At 38.9% G+C, this 19,135-nt stretch overlaps 1 protein-coding gene across 2 annotated transcripts in view; it reads right to left on the bottom strand.

Annotated features, from left to right (window-relative positions):
- The window catches only part of FAAH2 (fatty acid amide hydrolase 2), a 286,150-nt gene that overhangs the window by 87,100 nt on the left and 179,915 nt on the right, over nucleotides 1-19,135 (bottom strand). For both annotated transcript variants that reach the window (XM_032266098.1, XM_032266099.1), the window contains one exon: nucleotides 13,619-13,738. In XM_032266098.1, coding sequence (XP_032121989.1) covers nucleotides 13,619-13,738 — 120 coding nt within the window. The remainder of the gene's footprint in view (nucleotides 1-13,618; nucleotides 13,739-19,135) is intronic.

Raw genomic sequence — 19,135 nt, 5'->3', positions numbered from 1 at the left:
GGGGTACATGTGAAGAACATGCAAAATTGTTGCATAGGAACACACGTGGCAGTGTGATTTGCTGCCTTCCTCCCCATCACCTACATCTGGCATTTCTCCCCTTGCTATCTCTCTCCAGCTTCCCACCCCCCACCATCCCTCCCCTATTTCCCCCCAACTGACCCCAGTGTGTAGTGCTCCCCTCCCTGTGTCCATGTGTTCTCATTGTTTAACACCCGCCTATGAGTGAGAACATGTGGTGTTTGATCTTCTGGTCTTCTGTCTTGTACTTTTTTCTTTCAACAATTTGTAAATTCCATTGCTAAAAGGTTTACTATTAGTCTGATGAAGTTTCTTTCATAGGTGACTAGATGCATTTTTTTTTCTGATCATAAAAGTCTTTCTTTTATGTTGACTTTAGATATTCTGATTTAATACGCATTTTTGCAATGCATTTGCCTTGGGATTGCTGGGACTGCTGTATCTGGATGTCTAAATCTCTTGCTGGACTTGAGATGTTTCCATAAATAATTTTCTTAATTACGATTTAAAATTTTTTTTTAATCTGCTTTCTACCTCAGTAATATCAACAACTTGTAAGTTTTGTGGCTTTTTGCACACACATCTTAAGTACTTTGTTCATTTTAAAAATATATATTTTATTTTTGTTTAAATTATTTCAAAAGATGGGTCTTCAGATTTTAAGAGTCTCCCTTCTGCTTGGTCTTTGGAATGTATTTTGTAATTCCTTCACTAAATTTTTAAGTTCCAAAATTTCTATAATTATTACTTTTTTTAGAGAATCTATCTTCTTGGTAAATTTTATATTATAATCCTAAACTGATACTCCAATTTCTTTGTATTGCTTTTCAAATTTCCATTTAAGGCCTGGGTATGGTGGCTTATGCTTGTAATCCCAGCACTTTAGGAGGACAGGGTGAGGGGATTACCTGATGTCGGGAGTTTGAGACTAGCCTGGCAAAATAGTGAAACCCCATCTATACTAAAAACACAAAAATTAGCCAGGTGTGGTGGTGCGTGCTTATAGCCTCAGCTACTCAGAAAGCTGAGGCAGGAGAATTGCTTGAACTGGGGAAGGACGGTTTGCAGTAAGCCAAGATTGCACCACTGCTCTCTATCCTCGGCAACAGAGAGAGACTTTGTCACAAAAAAAAAAAAAAAAAAAAAAAACTCAATCTCATTAAACCTCTTTAAAGTCAATATTTTGATGTATCTGGCATTTTGAATATTTATTTTGCATAGGGTCTATTGCTGAAGAATTATTGTTTTAATTTCAGGGTGTCATACTATATTTCTTTTTCAGGCTTTCTGAATATATATGTTGATTTCTGTGCAACCAAAGGAATACAGTATTCTTCTTATTTTTAAATTTACTTTCATTGAGTGTGGAATTTTGTTCTTGAAGATATGACTATGATATTAATTACAACCATGTTTTAAGAAATAGCATAAAAAGAAATAAATTAATACAAGAAAGTCTTTTTAATTTTTTTGTTATTAGAGTTAAATTGTTGCCAGTTAAAAAAAAATGGTTATTATTATTACCTCCTGATAACCACAAGACAAAAACCTATAATGCACACATAAAAAATGATAAGCAAAACATTAGAACATACTACAGGAAAAAAAATTACTTTTAGACAAAGGATAAAATAAAGAAAAGAAGAAACAAAGAGGCTAACAAAACAACCAGAAAGCAAATAACAGACTATCTTTGTAAGATGGCCAAATAGGAACAGCTCCAGTCTTCAGGTTTCAGAGAGATCAACGCAGAAGCTGAATTATTTCTGCATTTCCAACTGAGGCACCTGGCTTATCAGATTAGGACTGGATAGGCAATGGGTGCAGGTCAGGAAGGGCGAACAGAGTCAGGATGTGCCGTCATCTCATGCAGGAAGTACAAGGGGTTGGGAAACTTCCACTAGATAAGGGAAGCCCTGAGGGACTATGCCAGGAGAAATCGTGCATTCCAGCACAGATGCTATACTTGGCTCATGGTCTTTGCAACCCACAGACCAGAAGATACCCCCAGGTGCATACACAACCAGGGCCCTGAGTTTTAAGCAAAAAGCTGGGTGACCATTTAGGCAGACACCAAGCTAGCTGCAGGAGTTCATTTTCATACACCAGTGGTGCCAAGAACACGAGCAAGACAAAACCATTCACTCCCCTGGAAAGGGGTCTGAAGCCAGAAAGCCAAGTTGTCTAGCTCAGCAAATACCACCCCCATGGAAACCAGCAAGCTAAGATCTACTGGATTGAAATGCTGTCTGCCAGCACAGCAGTTTGAAGTCAACCTGGGATGCGTGAGGTTAATGTGGGGAGAGCCATCCATGATTAGTGAAGCTTGAGTAAACAGTTGTCCCCTCACAGTATAAACAAAGCCACCCAAAAGTTTGAACTGGGTGGAGCCCACCACAGCTTGACAAAGCTTCTGTAGCCAGATTGCTTCTCTAGATTCCTCCTCTCTGGGAAAGGCATCTCTGAAAGAAAGGCAGCAGCCTCTGTTAGGGCCTTATAGATCAAAATCCCATCTCCCTGGGGCAGAGCACCTAAGGGAAAGAGTGGCTGTGGGCTCAGCTTCAGCAGATTTAAATATTACTGTCTGCTGGCTCTGAAGAGAGCTGTGCATCTCCCAGCACAGTGCTCAAGCTCTGTTAAAGAACAGACTGCCTCCTCAAGTGGGTCACTAACACCTGTGACTCCTGAATGGTAGACACCTTCCAGTGGGGGTCGACAGACACCTCATAGAGAAGAGCTCTGGCTGGCATCTGATGGGTGCTCTTTTGGGATAAAGCTTCCAGAGAAAAGAACAAGCAGCAATATTTGCTGTTTTGTAGGCTCTGCTGGTGATGCCCAGGCAAAGTCTGGAGTGAACCTCCAGCAAACTCCAGCAGACGTGCAGCAGAGGGGCCTTGCTATTAGAAGGAAAATTAACAGAAAGAAATAGCATCAACATCATCAAAAAGGATGTTCACACAGAAACCCCATCCAAAGATCACCAACACCAAAGACCAATAATAGATAAATCCAGGAAGATGAATTAAAATTGGTGCAAAAAGGCTGAAAATTCCCAAAAGCCATAATGCCTCTTCTCCCTCAAAGGATCATAACCCCTCACCAGCAAAGGAACAATGCTGGATGGAGAATGAGACTCACAAATTGACAGAAGTAGGTTTCATAAAGTGGGTAACAACAAATTCCTTTGATCTAAAGGAGCATGTTCTAACACAATGCAAGGACGCTAAGAACCTTGAAAAGGGTTTGGAGGAATTACCAACTTAAGTAACTAGTTTAGAGAAGAATATAAATAATCTGATGGAGCTGAAAAAAAAAAAAAAAACAGCACGAGAAATTCATGAAGCATGCACAAGTATCAATAGCCAAACCAATCAAGTGGAAGAAAAAATATCAGAAATTTAAGATCAACTTAGTGGAATAAAATGTAAAGACAAGATTAGAGAAAAAAAATGAAAAAGAACAAGCAAAGTCTCCAAGAAATATGAGACTATATGAAAATACCAAACCTACATTTGATTGGTGTACCTGAGACTGATGGGGAGAATGGAACCTTTCTGGAAATCTCTCTTCAGGATATTTTCCAGGAGACTTTCCCCAACCTGGCAAGACAGGCCAACATTGAAATTCAGGAAATAGAGAGAACACCACTAAGATTCTCCTCGATAAGAGCAACCCCAAGGCACATAATCGTCAGATTCACCAAGGTTAAAATGAAGAAAAAAGTGTTAAGCGTAGCCAGAAAGAAAGATCAGTTTACCCACAAAAGGAAGCCCATCAGACTAACAGAAGGTCTCTCTACAGAAACCCTACAAACCAGAAGAGAATGGGGGCCAATATTAAACATTCTTAAAGAAATAAATTTTCAACCCAGAATTTCATATCCCATCAAACTAAGCTTCATAAGCAAAGGAGTAATAAAATCCACTCCAGACAAGCAAATGCTGAGAGATTTTGTCACCACAAGGCCTGCCTTACAAGATCTGAAGGAAACACTAAATGTGGAAGGGAAAAACTGGTACCAGTCACTGCAAAAACATACCAAAGAAACTGCATCAACTAACAGATAAAATAATCAGCTAACATTATAATGACAACAGGCTAAATGCCACAATTTAAGGACACAGACCGACAAATTGGATAAAGAGTCAAGACCCATCAGTGTGCTTTATTCAGGAGACCCATCTCATGCACAAAGACACACATAGGCTAAAAATAAAGAGAGGGAGGGAAATTTACCAAGCAAATGGAAAGCAAAAGAAAAGGTGGGTTGCAATTCCACTCTTTGATAAAACAGACTTTAAAGCAACGAAGATCAAAAAAAGAAAAATAAAGAAGGGCATCACATAATGGTAAAGGGATCAATGCAACGAGATGAGCTAACTATCCTAAATATAAATATACACCCAATACAGGAGCACCCAGATTCATAAAGCACGTTCTTAAAGACCTACAAAGAGACTTGGACTCTCTTCACACGATATTAGCGTAAGATTTTAACACCCAGCTCTCAATTAAACAGATCAATGAGACAGAAAATAAACAAGGATATTCAGGACTCGAAGTCAGTTCTGGATCAAGTGGACTTAATAGATATTTAACAAACTCTCTGCCCCAAATCAACAGAATATACATTTTTTTCTCAGCACCACATCTCACTTATTCTAAAATTGATCACATAATTGGTAGTAAAACACTCCTCAGTAAACGCAATAGAATGGAAATATAACAAACAGCCTCTCAGACCACAGTGCAATTAAGTAAGAACTCAGGATTAAGAAACTCACTAAAAACTGCACATCTAAATGGAAACTGAACAACCTGCTCCTGAAAACTACTTGGTAAATAATGAAATTGAAGCAGAAATAAATAAGTTATTTGAAACCAGTGAGAACAAAGAAACTATGTACCAGAATCTGGGACACAGCTAAAGCAGTGCTTAGAGGGAAATTTATAGCACTAAATACCCACAGGAGAAAGTGGGGAAAATCTAAAATCGACAGCCTAACATCACAATTAAAAGAACTAGAGAAGCAAGAGCAAACAAATTCAAAAGCTAGCAGAAGACAAGAAATATCTAAGATCAGAGCAGAACTGAAAGAGATAGAGACAGGAAAAACCCTTCAAAAAAATCAATGAATTCAGGACCTGGTTTCTTGAAAAGATTAACAAAATAGGTAGACTGCTAGCCAGACTAATAAAGAATAAAAGAGAGAAGAATCAAATAAACACAACAAAAAATGATAATGGTGACATCACCACTGATCCCACAGAAATACAAATTACCATCAGAGAATATTCTAAACACCTCTATGCAAATAAACTAGAAAATGTAGAAAAAAAATGGATACATTCCTGGACACATGCAACCTCCCAAGACTAAAACATGAAGTATTTGAATCCATAAATAGACCAATAACAAGTTTTCAAACTGAGCCAGTAATTAATATCCTACCAACATAAAAAAGCCCAGGACCAGATGGATTCATAGCTGAATTACACCAGAGGTACAAAGAAAAGCTGGTACCATTCCTTCTGAAACTACTCAAAACAATAAAAAAGAGGGACTCCTCCCTCATTGATTTTATGAGATATCATTCTGATACGAAAACCTTTCAGGAACACAAGAAAAGAAAATTTTAGGTCAATATCGCTGATGAATGTCAATGCAAAAATCCTCAGTAAAATACTGGCAAACCGAATCCAGCAGCATATCAAGAAGCTTATCCACTGAAATCAAGTCAGCTTCATCCCTGGGATGCAAGGCTGGTACAACATACACCAATCCATAATGTAATCCATCACATAAAGAGAACCAATGGCAAAAACCACATGATTATCTCAATAGACACACAAACAACCTCCATGTTTAATAAATGGTGTTGAGAAAACTGATTAGCAATGTGCAGAAAGCAGAAACTGGACCCCTACCTGTCATCTTACACTAAAATTAACTCCAGATGGATTAAAGATTTAAACATAAAACCTAACACCATAAAAACATTAGAAGAAAACGGAGACATAACCATCCAGGACATAGGCATAGGCAAGGACATCATGACTAAAACACCAAAAACAATGGTGATAAAAGCCAAGATAGACAAATGGGATCTAATTAAAATTCAGAGCTTCTGTACAGCAAAAGAAACCATCATTAGAGTGAATCAGCAACCAACAGAATGGGAATTTTTGCAATCTACCCATCTGACAAAGGGCTAATATCCAGAATCTACAAAGAACTAAAACAGATTTACAAGAAAAAAAACAAACAATCCCATGCAAAAGTGGGCAAAGGATTTGAACAGACACTTTTCAAAAGAAGACATCTATGAGGTCAACAAACATATAAAAAATGCCCATCATCACTGGTCATTAGAGAAATGCATATCAAAACCACATTGAGATATCATCTCATGCCAGTTAGAATGGTGATCATTAAAAAATCTGGAGACAGCAGATTCTGGAGAGGATGTGGAGAAATAGTTACACTCTTACACAGTTGGTGGGAGTGTAAATTAGTTCAACCATTGTGGAAGACAGTGTGGTGATTTCTCAAGGATCCAGAAATAGAAATTCCATTTGACCCAGCAATCCAATTACTGGGCATATACCAAAGAACTATAAATCATTCTACTATAAAGACACATGCACATGTATGTTCATTGCAGCCCTGTGTACAATAACAAAGATGGGGAACCAACCCAAATGCCCATCAATGATAGACTGGACAAAGAAACTGTGGTACATATACACCATGGAATACTATGCAGCCATAAAAAACGATGAGTTTGTTGTCTTTGTAGGGACTTGGCTGAATCTGGAAACCATCATTCTCAGCAAACTGACACAAGAACAGAAAACCAAACACTGCATGTTCTCACTCATAGGTGGTTGTTAACAATGAGAACAGGTGGACTCAAGGAAAGGAGCATCACACACTGGGGGAAGTTGGGGGGGTAGGGGAGAGATAGCAGGGGTGGGAGAGGGGAGGGTGGGGAAGGATAACATGAGGGGAAATGCCAGATATAGTATGCAACTAAAGTTAAATAAATAAATTTTTAAAAACTCTCAAAAACTAGATATTGATGGAATGCATCTCAAAATAATAAGACCTATTTATGACAAACTCATAGCCAAAACTGTACTGAGTTCACAAAAATTGGAAGCATTCCCTTTGAAAACCTTCACAAGACAAGGATACCCTCTCTCACCACTCCTACTCAACATAATATTGGAAGTTTTGGTCAGGGTAATCAGGCAACAGAAAAAATAAAGGGCATTCAAATAGGAATAGAGGAGGTCAAATTGTCTCCATCTGCAGATGACATGATTGTTTACGTAGAAAACCCCACTGTCTCAGCCTGAAATCTTCTTAAGCTGCTAAGCAGCTTCAGCAAACTCTCAGGATACAAAATCAATGTGCAAAAATCACAAGCATCACAATTGCTACAAACAGAATAAAATATCTAGAAATACAACTGACAAGGGATGTGAGAGACCTGTTCAAGGAGAACTACAAACCACTGCTCAAGAAAATAACAGAGGACACAAACAAATGTAAAAACATTCCATGTTCATGGATAGGAAGAATCAATATTGTGAAAATGAACATACTGTCCAAAGTAATCTACAGATTCAATACTATCCCCATCAAGCTACCATTAATTTTCTTCACAGCATTAGAAAAGTACTTTTTAAAATTTCATGCAGAACCAAAAAAAAGCCTGTATAGCCAAGACAATTCTAAGCAAAGGAACAAAGCTGGAGCCATAACGCTACCTGACTTCAAACTATACTACAAGGTTACTGTAACCAAAACATCATAATACTGGTACCAAAACAGATATATAGACCAATGAAAAAGAACAGAGGCCTCATAAATAACAACGCACATATACAAGCATCTGATCTTTGACAAACCTGACAAAAACAAGCAATGAAGAAAATATTCCCTATTTAATATATGGTGTTGAGAAAACTGCCTAGCCATATGCAGACAACTGAAAGTGGACCCCTTCATTACACCTTATACAAAAATTAACATAAGATGAATTAAAGACTTAAACATAAGACCTAAAACCATAAAAACCCTAGAAGAAAACTGAAACTAAAAACCTTCTGCACAGAAAAAGAAACTATCATCAGAGTGAACAGGCAACCTACAGAATGGGAGACAATTTTTGCAGTCTTTCCATCTGACAAAGGGTAATATCCATAGTCTACAAGGAAATTTAATAAATTTACAAGAAAAAAAATAAGCAACCTCATCAAAACATGGGTGAAGTGTATGAACAGATACTTCTCTAAAGAAGACATTTATGCAGCCAATAAACATATGAAAGAAATCTCATCATTACTGGTTATTAGAGAAATGCAAATCAAAACCACAATGCAATGCCATCTCATGCCAATTAGAATGGCGATCATTAAAATGTATGGATACAACAGATGATGAAGAGGATGTGGAGAAATAAGAACACTTTTACACTGTTGGTTGTGGTGTACATTAGTTTAACCATTGTGGAAGACAGTGTGGCAATTCCTCAAGGTTCTAGAACCAGAATTAACATATAATCTAGCAATGTCATTACTTGGTATATACTCAAAGGATTACAAATTATTCTACTATAAAGACACATGCACACATATGTTTATTCCAGCACTATTTAAAATAGTAAAGTCTTGGAACCAACCCAAATGTCCATCAGTGATAGATTGAATAAAGAAAATATGTCACATATACGCCATGGAATACTATGCAGCCATTAAAAAAATGAGTTCATGTCCTATGCAGGGAAGTGGATGAAGCTGGAAACTATCATTCTCAGCAAACTATCAAAGGAACAGAAAACCAAACACCACGGGTTCTCACTCATAAGTTGGGGTTGAACAATGAAACAATGAGAACACATGGACACAGGGAGGGGAACATCGCACACCAGGGCCTGTCAGGAGGTGGGGAGCTGGGGGAGTGATAGCATTAGGAGAAATACCTAATGTAGATGATGGTTTGATGGGTGTAGCAAACCACTATGACACATGTATGCAAACCTGCACGTTCTGCACATGTATCCCAGAAATTAAAGTTAAAAAAAAAAGAAAATCAGTGCATCAAACAGATATTTGCACTCATGTATGTGTTTATTGCAGCATTTTTCACAATAGCCAAGATGTAAAATCAATCTAAGTGTCCATCAGCAAACGAATGGGTAAAGCAGAACTGAAGCAGATAGTCACAAAAAACCCTTCAAAAAATCAATAAATCCAGGAGCTGGTTTTCCAAAAAGATCAACAAAATAGACCACTAGCCAGATTAATAAAAAAGAAAAGAGAGAATAACCAAATTGATGCAATAAAAAACGATAAAGGGGATATCACCACAGATTTCACAGAAATTCAAACCATCATCAGAGACTATTACAAACAACTCTATGCACATAAACTAGTAAACCTGGAAGAAAGGGATAAATTCCTGGACACTTGCCTCCTCCCAAGCCTAAACCAGAAAGAAGTCAAAACCCTGAATAGACCAATAGCAAGGTCTGAAGTTGAGGCAGCAATTAAGAGCCCACCACCCAAAAAAAGCCCAGGTCCAGACTGGTTCACAGCCGAATTCTACCAGACATACAAAGAGAAGCTGGTACCATTCTTTCTGAAACTATCCCAAATAATCAAAAAAAAGGAACTCCTTCCCAAATTATTTTATGAGACCAACATCATCCTGATATCAAAACCAGGCAGAGACTCAACAAGAAAAGAAAACTTCAGGCCAATATCCATGAGGAACATAGAGGCAAAAATCTTCAATGAAATACTGGCAAGCCGATTGCAAAAGCACATCAAAAACCTTATCCAGCATGATCAAGCACGATTCATCCCAGGGATGCAAGGCTGATTCAACATACACAAGTCCATAAATGTAATTCACCACATAAACAGAAACAAAGACAAACACCACATGATTAACTCAACTGATGCAGAGAAGGCCTTTGAAAATATTCAACAGCCCTTTATGCTAAAAACCCTCAATAAACCAGGTATTCACGGAACGTATCTCAAAATAATCAAAGCTATTTATGACAAACCAACAGCCAATATCATACTGAATGGGCAAAAACTGGAAGCACTCCCTTTGAAAGCTGGCACTAGACAAGGATGTTCTCTCTCACCACTCCTATTCAATATAGTACTGGAAATTCTAGCCAGAGCAATCAGGCAAGATAAAGAAATAAAGGGCATTCAAATAGGAAAGGAGGAAGTCAAATACTCTCTATTTGCAGATGTCATTATTGTATATCTAGAAGACCCCATCATCTCAGTGCAAAGTCTCCTGAAACTGATAAGCAACTTCATTAAAGTCTCAGGACACAAAATAAATGTGCAAAAATCACAAGCATTCCTATACACCAATAACGGACTTAAGGAGAGCCAAATCAAGAGTGAACTGCCATTTGCAATTGCTACAAAGAGAATAAAATACCTAGAAATACAACTAACAAGGAACGCAAAGGACCTTTTCAAGGAGAACTACAAACCACTGCTCAACGAAATAAGAGAGGACACAAACACATGGAGAAACATTCCATGTTCATGGTTAGGAAAAATCAATATCGTGAAAATGGCCATACTGCACAAAGTAATTTACAGATTCAACGCTATCCCCATCAAGCTACCAATTACCTTCTTCACAGAATTGGAAGAAAACACCTTAAACTTCATATGGAACTAAAAGAGAGTCTGCATAGCCAAGTCAATTCTAAGCAAAAAGAACAAAGTAAGAGGCATCACACTACCAGACTTCAAACTATACTACAAAGCTACAGTAATCAAAACAGCATGGTACTGGTACCAAAACAGAGATATAGACCTATGGAACAGAACAGAGGCCTTGGAGGCAACACAACGTATCTAAAACCATCCGATCTTTGACAAACCTGACAAAAACAAGCAATGGGGAAAGGATTCCCTGTTTAATAAAGAGTGTTGGGAAAACTGGCTAGCCATGTGCAGAAAGCAGAAACCGGAACACTTCCTGACACCTTACACTAAAATTAACTCCAGATGGATTAAAGCCTTACACATAATACCTAACAGCATAAAAACCCTAGAAGAAAATATAGGCAAAACCATTCAGGACATAGGCGTAGGCAAGGACTTCATGACCAAAACAACAAAAGCCAAAATAAACAAATGGGACCTAATCAAACTGCACAGCAAAAGAAACAGTCATTAGAGTGAATCGGCAACCAACAAAATGGTAAAAAGCTTTTGCAATTTACCCATCTGACAAAGGGCTGATATCCAGAATTTATAAAGAACGAAAACAGATTTACAAGAAAAAAAACAAAGAAGCCCATTCAAAAGTGGGCAAAGGATATGAACAGACACTTTACAAAAGAAGACACACATGAGGCCAACAAACATATGAAAAAATGCTCATCATCACTAGTCATTAGAGAAATGCAAATCAAAACTACATTGAGAAACCACCTCATGCCAGTTAGAATGGCGATCATTAAAAAATCTGGAGACAACAGATGCTGGAGAGGATGTGGAGAAATAGGAACAGTTTTACACTGTTGGTGGGAGTGTAAATTAGTTCAACCATTGTGAAAGACAGTGTGGCCATTCCTGAAGGACCTAGAAATAGAAATTCCATTTGACCCAGCAATCCCATTACTGGGTATATATCCAAAGGATTATAAATCATTCTACTATAAGGACACATGCACAGGAATGTTCATTGCAGCAGAGTTTACAATAGCAAAGACCTGGAACCAACCCAAATGCCCACCGATGATAGACTGGACAGAGAAAATTTGGCACATATACAACATGGAATATTATACAGCCATCAAAAACGATGAGTTCATGTCCTTTGTAGGGACATGGATGAACCTGGAAGCCATCATTCTCAGCAAACTGACACAGGAGCAGAAGATTAAATACTGCATGTTCTCACTCATAGGCGGGTGTTGAACAATGAGAACACAATGACACAGGGAGGGGAGCACTACACACTGGGGTCTGTTGGGGGGAAACAGGGGGGACAGCGGGGATTGGGGAGCTGGGGGGGTATGGCATGGGGAGAAATGACAGATATAAGTGAGGGAGAGGAAGGCAGCAAATCACACTGCTACGTGTATACATATGCAACAAGCTTGCATGTTCTTCACATGTACACCAAAACCCAAAATGCAATAAAAATAATAAAATAAAAATTAAAAATAAATTAAAAAAAAAACCTTCAAGTACTAATCATACAGTATACCTATTTTAAGCGATTATTAATAAGGAACATGGTAAAGTGTGTATTACCACCATCTCTAAATCAGTAGTCATAATTCAAAGTAAGAACAGATTTTTCCCTCCTCTTTATCTTTTTTTTCAGATTTGATATTACGGAACCAATTTTGACAGTTGGCATGTATGTTAACGGTTTATCCAAATTATAGGAGCGTGTCTTCAGGAAGCAAACAAAATAAACATTTTGTGTTTGATTTTTGCTTTAATTTTGATTTAAGTTCTGATTATAAACTTTCATGTCAGAGCCAAACATCCTCATTTTATGAATTTTTATAAACTTTTTGGTCTGTGATATTTCCAGTGTTTCTACAAAGTAAACTGGCTATTTGAAAAAGTAAAAAAGTGACTGATTGTTTTATTTAAGGTAGACGGGATCATGTGATTTTTGCCTATGGAGGGGCTACTGCATGTGAGACACTTTATTAAAAATATTCTCAATCCACAAAATTAAACTGTAACATTGGTGTCAATAAATTAATTTTACAAATGAGTAAACTGCAGATTCGCTAAGTAGCTTGCACAAGATAATAAAACCAGGAGGTAGCCTGCCCTTTGAATTTGGATATGTGATGCTCTAACACAAACATTCCCATTGGCATAAAACATTCCTATATTCACAAAAGTTAAATTCTTCAGAATTTTGAATTTATCTCATATTTCTCAAAGTGTTCATATTTAAAGTCTTAAACATGCCTGAAAAAAACCTGGCCTAAGGGAAGCTTCTTTTACAAGTACCTGTATCATCTTCTAATCATAACAGATATGAAGAGGAAGGGAAAAATAAACAGGAGATGGGCAGATAGCTCTGTACATTTATTTTTAAAACATCTCGGGGGAAGGTAAAGCTGGCACTTGACAACTGAATTTACCTAGTCACTTTATGCTTTATTAAAACCTACATGTTTTGAGTACTTAGCATACAACATACTAAGATTAGCTTTATTCTCCTATGCCCTTGTCCATGCCATGGTTTCCTCGTTGCCTGGCATAATCTTTATCTCTTCTCTAACTGGTTATGGCTTCCAAATCATTCAAGATTTGAGAGACAGCAATTCCTCCACCAAAAATCCTTCACTGACTTCCATATAGGAGTAGGCAAACTCTCTGTGATACATAACAATATATACGTATACCAGTAAAGCATTCACCAAACTGTGCTTTCTTTAAATATTTTACTATTTACTTATTTTTCTCATGAGTTTCTTTTCTCTACACTTCTAACATATGGCCCACAATAGAAGCTCAATAAATGTTTACACAAAGAAAATGTAAGGAAAGGAAGAAGCAAGCATACCTTTCCATCATGTCCCTTTGCTGACATCATTGCGGCCCACAACTGAAAAGAGTACTTCATTTTCTTCAGTTTAATGTGCTGAACTGAGGCTCCTAGAATAGTTTCAAGGTGAACCACAACCTTATAAAAAAAAGATACAAAAACAGACAAATATTGATGAGAAGAGGAGATACTACTGAAGAGTAACATCAGCATGATGGTAGACCAAGAAGATCCAGGCCCTCATTGCCCCATGGAAACACCAAAAGATAAACAAACAAAAACAAAGCAAAACAGCCCACAATATATATAGAAAAGTGGTTTTTGTGAGAACTCTAGAACAAGCTGAGAAGCTGCAGCAACCAAGGAAATGTCTAAAAAAGAAAAACTAAACTCAAAATGCTAGAAAAATTGTATGTCATTTCTGATTGCCCTTGTCCCATTCCCTCTCTGACACAGTTATAAACATTACTAAAGCCAGTTATAAACATAAGAAAATTAAAAAGAAATCTACAAACCAATATCACAGATAAATATAGATGTGAAAAGTCTCAATAAAATTTTAACTAACTGAATCCAACACCACATCAAAAAGATAATACGTCATGATCAAGTTGCTTTTATCCCAGGGATGAAACGATGATTCAACATACACAAATCAATAAAAATAATTCACCACATAAACAGAATTAAAAGCAAAATCTAGATGATCATCTTCATAGGTACAGAAAATCATTAATAGAATTTAGCATGACTTCATTACAAAAACCCTTTAAAACTAGTCATAGAGGAAACATACCTCAAAGTTATAAAAAATATGTATAACAAGCCCATAGCAAATCTTATATTGAATGGGGAAAAGTTGAAAGTATTCCTTCTAAGAACTGAAAGAAGACAGAAAAGCCCACTTTAACTACTCCTTTTTAACGTAATACTGGTAGTTGTACCCAGGGCAATCAGGCAAGAGAAATAAATAAAAGACATCTGAATTTAAAAAGAAGTCAAATTATGTCTGTTTGCTGATTATATGACCTTATATAGAGAAAATTCTAAAGGTTCCACCCAAAGGATTCTTAAATTTGATTAATGAAATCAGTAAAATATTGGAACACAAAATCAATGTAAAAAAATGAGTAGCATTTCTATTAACTAATAATAATCAAGCTTAGAACCAAATAAAGGAGTCAGTTTGTTACCATTTACAATAGCTACAAAAATAAAATACCTAGGAATGCATTTAACAAAAGAGGTGAAAAATATCTATAAAGAAAACTATCAAACACTGATTAAAGTAATTGGAGATGACACAAATAAATTGAAAAACATCATATGGTCATGAAACAGAAGAATGAATATCATTAAAATGTTCATATTGTCTAAAGCAATCTACAGATTCAATGCAATTCTTGTCAAAATACCAATGTAATTTTTCAGAATTAGAAAACAATGATAAAATTCATATGAAATCACAAAAGAGCTTGTGGAGCCAAAGCAATCCTAAGCAAAAGGAAATAAGTTGCCTGCATCACATTACCTACTTCAAATTATACTATAAAGCTACAGAAATTACAGCAGCATGGTATTGGTATAAAAATAGACACATGGGGGGATGGATCCACGATGGCTGATTAGGAGCAGCTCTGGATTGCAGCTCCCAGTGAAAGCATGTAGGGTGAGTGGACACCGCATTTCCAGACGGATTTTTATTGCACACAGACCAGGAGACTCCCAGGCAGAGGAGCCCCACGGGTTGCCAGCGCAGCTGTTTCAACCAGTGCAGCTGTTTTAGACAGCTCGGCTGTTTCGGCCAGTGTGGCTGTCTTGGCTGGCACCCCAGCATGACATTCTCCATACAAAATACATGGGTCGGGCACTGTTTAAGCTGGGAATTGGAGTTCTGGGAAGAAAGAATCGCCCACTCAACTGATCGAAAAGGGGACTGAAAAAGGGAACCAGAAGGAGAGATTCCCGGGCAAAAAAGGACCAGGAATCTCGCTGCAGTTGTTTCAGTGGTGCAGGCACAGTGGGTCACCACATGGAAAATAACACAGATCCTGGTGCCTTTTCAACAGGTAAGTGGAACACCTGGGAGATGGTCGACCGTTCAACTAAAAAAAAAAAAAGAGGCTCTAAGGCAGGGAGCCAGGTGATCAGGCTCGGATGGTCCCACCCCAACAAAAAAACAGCAATCTGAAACACTCTGGATTGAGAGATTCACAGTAAGCACAGCTGGACCTGGGATGGCGCAGCTCTGTGGGAGAGGGACGTCTGCCATTACCGAAGTACTGCACCACTAGGGAGGTAGTCCACCATTGCTGAGGCAGCCCGCCATTACAGAACGAGTCTGCCATTACATAGGTGGGCCGCAATTGCCAAGGCAGTTCTAACTATACACGTATAAACAGGACTACAGGGAAGTTCACGCAGCAGCTGCGCAGGGCCCACAGCAGCTCAGCAAAGCCTCTGCATGCAGACACTGACTAGGCTGCCTCCTCGCTGGGCAGGGCAGCCCTGAAGAAAGGCAGCAGCACAACAAAAACTCATAAATAAAGCCCTAACTCCCTGGGACAGAGCACCTGGGAGAACAAAATAAGGGGGTTTATGAGTTCTGTTGCAGCAGACTTAAACATACCTGCCAAGCAGCTCTGAATGAACAATGGAGCTCACAGCTCAGCACTTGAGTTCCTATAAAGGACAGACTGTTTCATCAAGCAGCTCCCTGACCACAGTAAATCCAAAGAGACACCTCATAAAGGAGAGCTCAAACTGATATCAGGCGGGTATCCTTCTGGGACAAAGAAAGCAGAAGAAGAAATTGGCAGCAACCCTTGCTGTTCTGCAACCCTGCAGGTGATCCCCAGGAAAGCAGGGCCTGGAGTGGACCTCAGAAGTCCTATGGCACAGGGGCCTGACTGGTAGTAGGAAAACTAAGAAACCAAAAGAAACAACTTCATCATCAACAACCTTGATGTCCACTCAGAGACCCAATCTGAAATTCAACAACTACAAAGACGACAGGTGGATAAATCCACAAATATGGGAAGAAACCAGTGAAAAATGATGAAAACACCCAAAACCAGAACGCCTCTCCTGCTTCAAGGGATCACAACTCCTCACCAGCAAGAAAACAAGGCTGGATGGAGAATGAGTGTGATGAATTGATGGAATGAGGCTTCAAAAGGTGGGTAATGAGAAACGTGTGAGCTCGCCAGTTAGAATGGCGATCATTAAAAAATCTGGAGACAACAGATGCTGGAAAGGATGTGGAGAAATAGTAACACTTTTACCCTGTTGGTGGGAGTGTAAATTAGCTCAACCATTGTGGAAGACAGTGTGGCGATTCCTTAAGGACCTAGAAATAGAAATTCCATTTGACACAGCAATCTCATTACTGGGTATATATCCAAAGGATTATAAATCATTCTACTATAAGGACACATGCACATGAATGTTGATTGCAGCACTGTTTACAATAGCAAAGACCTGGAACCAACCTAAATGCCCATCGATGATAGACTGGACAGGGAAAATGTGATACATATACACCATGGAATATTATGCAGCCATCAAAAATGATGAGTTCATGTCCTTTGTAGGGAAATGGATGAACCTGGAAACCATCATTCTCAGCAGACTGACACAAGAGCAGAAAATCCAACACCACATTTTCTCACTCATAGGTGGGTGTTGAACAATGAGAACACATGGACACAGGGAGGGGTGCACTACACACTGGAGTCTGTTGGGGGGAAATGGGGAAGGGATGAGGGAGTTGGGAGGTGGGGAGAGACAGCATGGGGAGAAATGCCAGATATAGATGAAGGGAAGGAAGGAAGCAAATCACACTGACATGTGTGCACCCATGCAACAATCTTGCATGTTTTTCACATGTACCCCCAAATCTAAAATGCAATAAAAAATAAAATAAAATAAAATAAAGAAACTTGTGTGAGCTAAAAGAACATGTTCTAACCCAATGCAAAGAAACTAAGAACCTCAAAAAAAGATTTGACGAAATGCTAACGAGAATAAACAACTTAGAGAGGAATATAAGTGAATTGATGGAGCTGAAAAACACAACACAAGAACTAGGAGAAGTATACACAACTTTCAACAGCTGAATTGACCAAGAAGAAGAAAGGATATCAGAGGTCTAAGGTCAACTCAATGAAATAAAATGAGAAGGCAAGATTAGAGAAAAAAGGGTAAAAAGGAATGAACAAAGTCTCCAAGAAATGTAGGACTATGAGAAAAGACCTAATCTACATTTGATAAGTGTAACAGAATGTGTTGGAGAGAATGAATCCAAGCTGGAAAATACTCTTCAGGATATTATCCAGGAAAACTTCTGCAACATAGCAAGGCAAAACAATATTCATGACCAGGAAATACAGAGAACACCACAAAGATATTCCTTAAGAAGAGCAACACCAAGGCACATGATCTTCAGATTCACCAGGGTTGTAATGAAGGAGAAAACGCTAAGGGGAGCCAGAGAGAAAGGTTGGGTTACCCACAAAGCAAAGCCCATCAGACTCACAGCAGATCTCTCAGCAGAAACCCTACAAGCCAGAATAGAGTGGGGGGCAATATGCAACATCCTTAAAGAAAAGAACTTTCAACCCAGAATTTCATATCCACCCAAAATAAGCTTCATAAGTGAAGGAAAAATGAAATCATTGACAAACAAGTAACTACTCAGAGATTTCAACACCACCAGGCCTGCTTTACAAGAGCTCCTGAATGGGGCTCTACACCTAGAAAGGAACAACCAGTACCAGCCACTCCAAAAACATGCCAAATGGTAAACAGCATAAACACAATGAAGACACTGCATCAATTAATAGGGAAAACAGAGAGCAGGCATGAAAATGACCATATCAAATCCACACATAACAATATTAACCCTAAATGTAAATGGGCTAAATGACCCCATAAAAAGACACAGACTGGGTCGGAGATCCAACATGGCTGTTTAGGAAGAGCTCAGGATTGCAGCTCCCAGTGAAAGCACAGAGGGTGAGTGGACGCCGCGTTTTTATAGCCCACAGACTAGGAAATTCCCGGGCAGAGGTGCTCCACGCTCGCCAGCGCGGCTGTTGTGGCCAGCGCTGCTGTGCCGGCCGGCGCCGGCCGGCGCCGACCAGCACCGCTGCTCTGCCCCGCGCGGCTGCTTTGTCGGCGCCCCGGAGCCGCGGTTCTCCGTACAAAATACACCAGTCCGGGTGCCCTTTTGGCTGGCGATTGGAGCCACGGGAAGTCGCCCATATGCTGGTTCAAAAAGGGGACTGAGCAGAGAACCAGGACAGTAGATTCCAGGGCAAAAAAAAAAAAAGAAAAAAAGCGCCACAAACCTCAGTGCCGCTGTTTAAGCCAGCGCAGTGAGTGGCCGCAGGGGAAAACAAACAGACCTCGGCGCCTCTTCAACAGGCGACTGGAACACCAACTTAAAAAAGGCTCTGAGGCAGGGAGCCAGGCGATCAGGCTCGGTTGGCCCCACCCCCACAAAAGAACAGCAACCAGAAACTCTGGATTGAG

This window comes from Sapajus apella, unplaced genomic scaffold (genome assembly GCF_009761245.1).
Source record: "Sapajus apella isolate SASKATOON/1434 unplaced genomic scaffold, GSC_monkey_1.0 scaffold154, whole genome shotgun sequence".
Taxonomy (NCBI): domain Eukaryota; kingdom Metazoa; phylum Chordata; class Mammalia; order Primates; family Cebidae; genus Sapajus; species Sapajus apella.
Note: the sequence above shows the minus strand (reverse complement) of the source record. Positions and strands in the feature narration are given on the sequence as shown.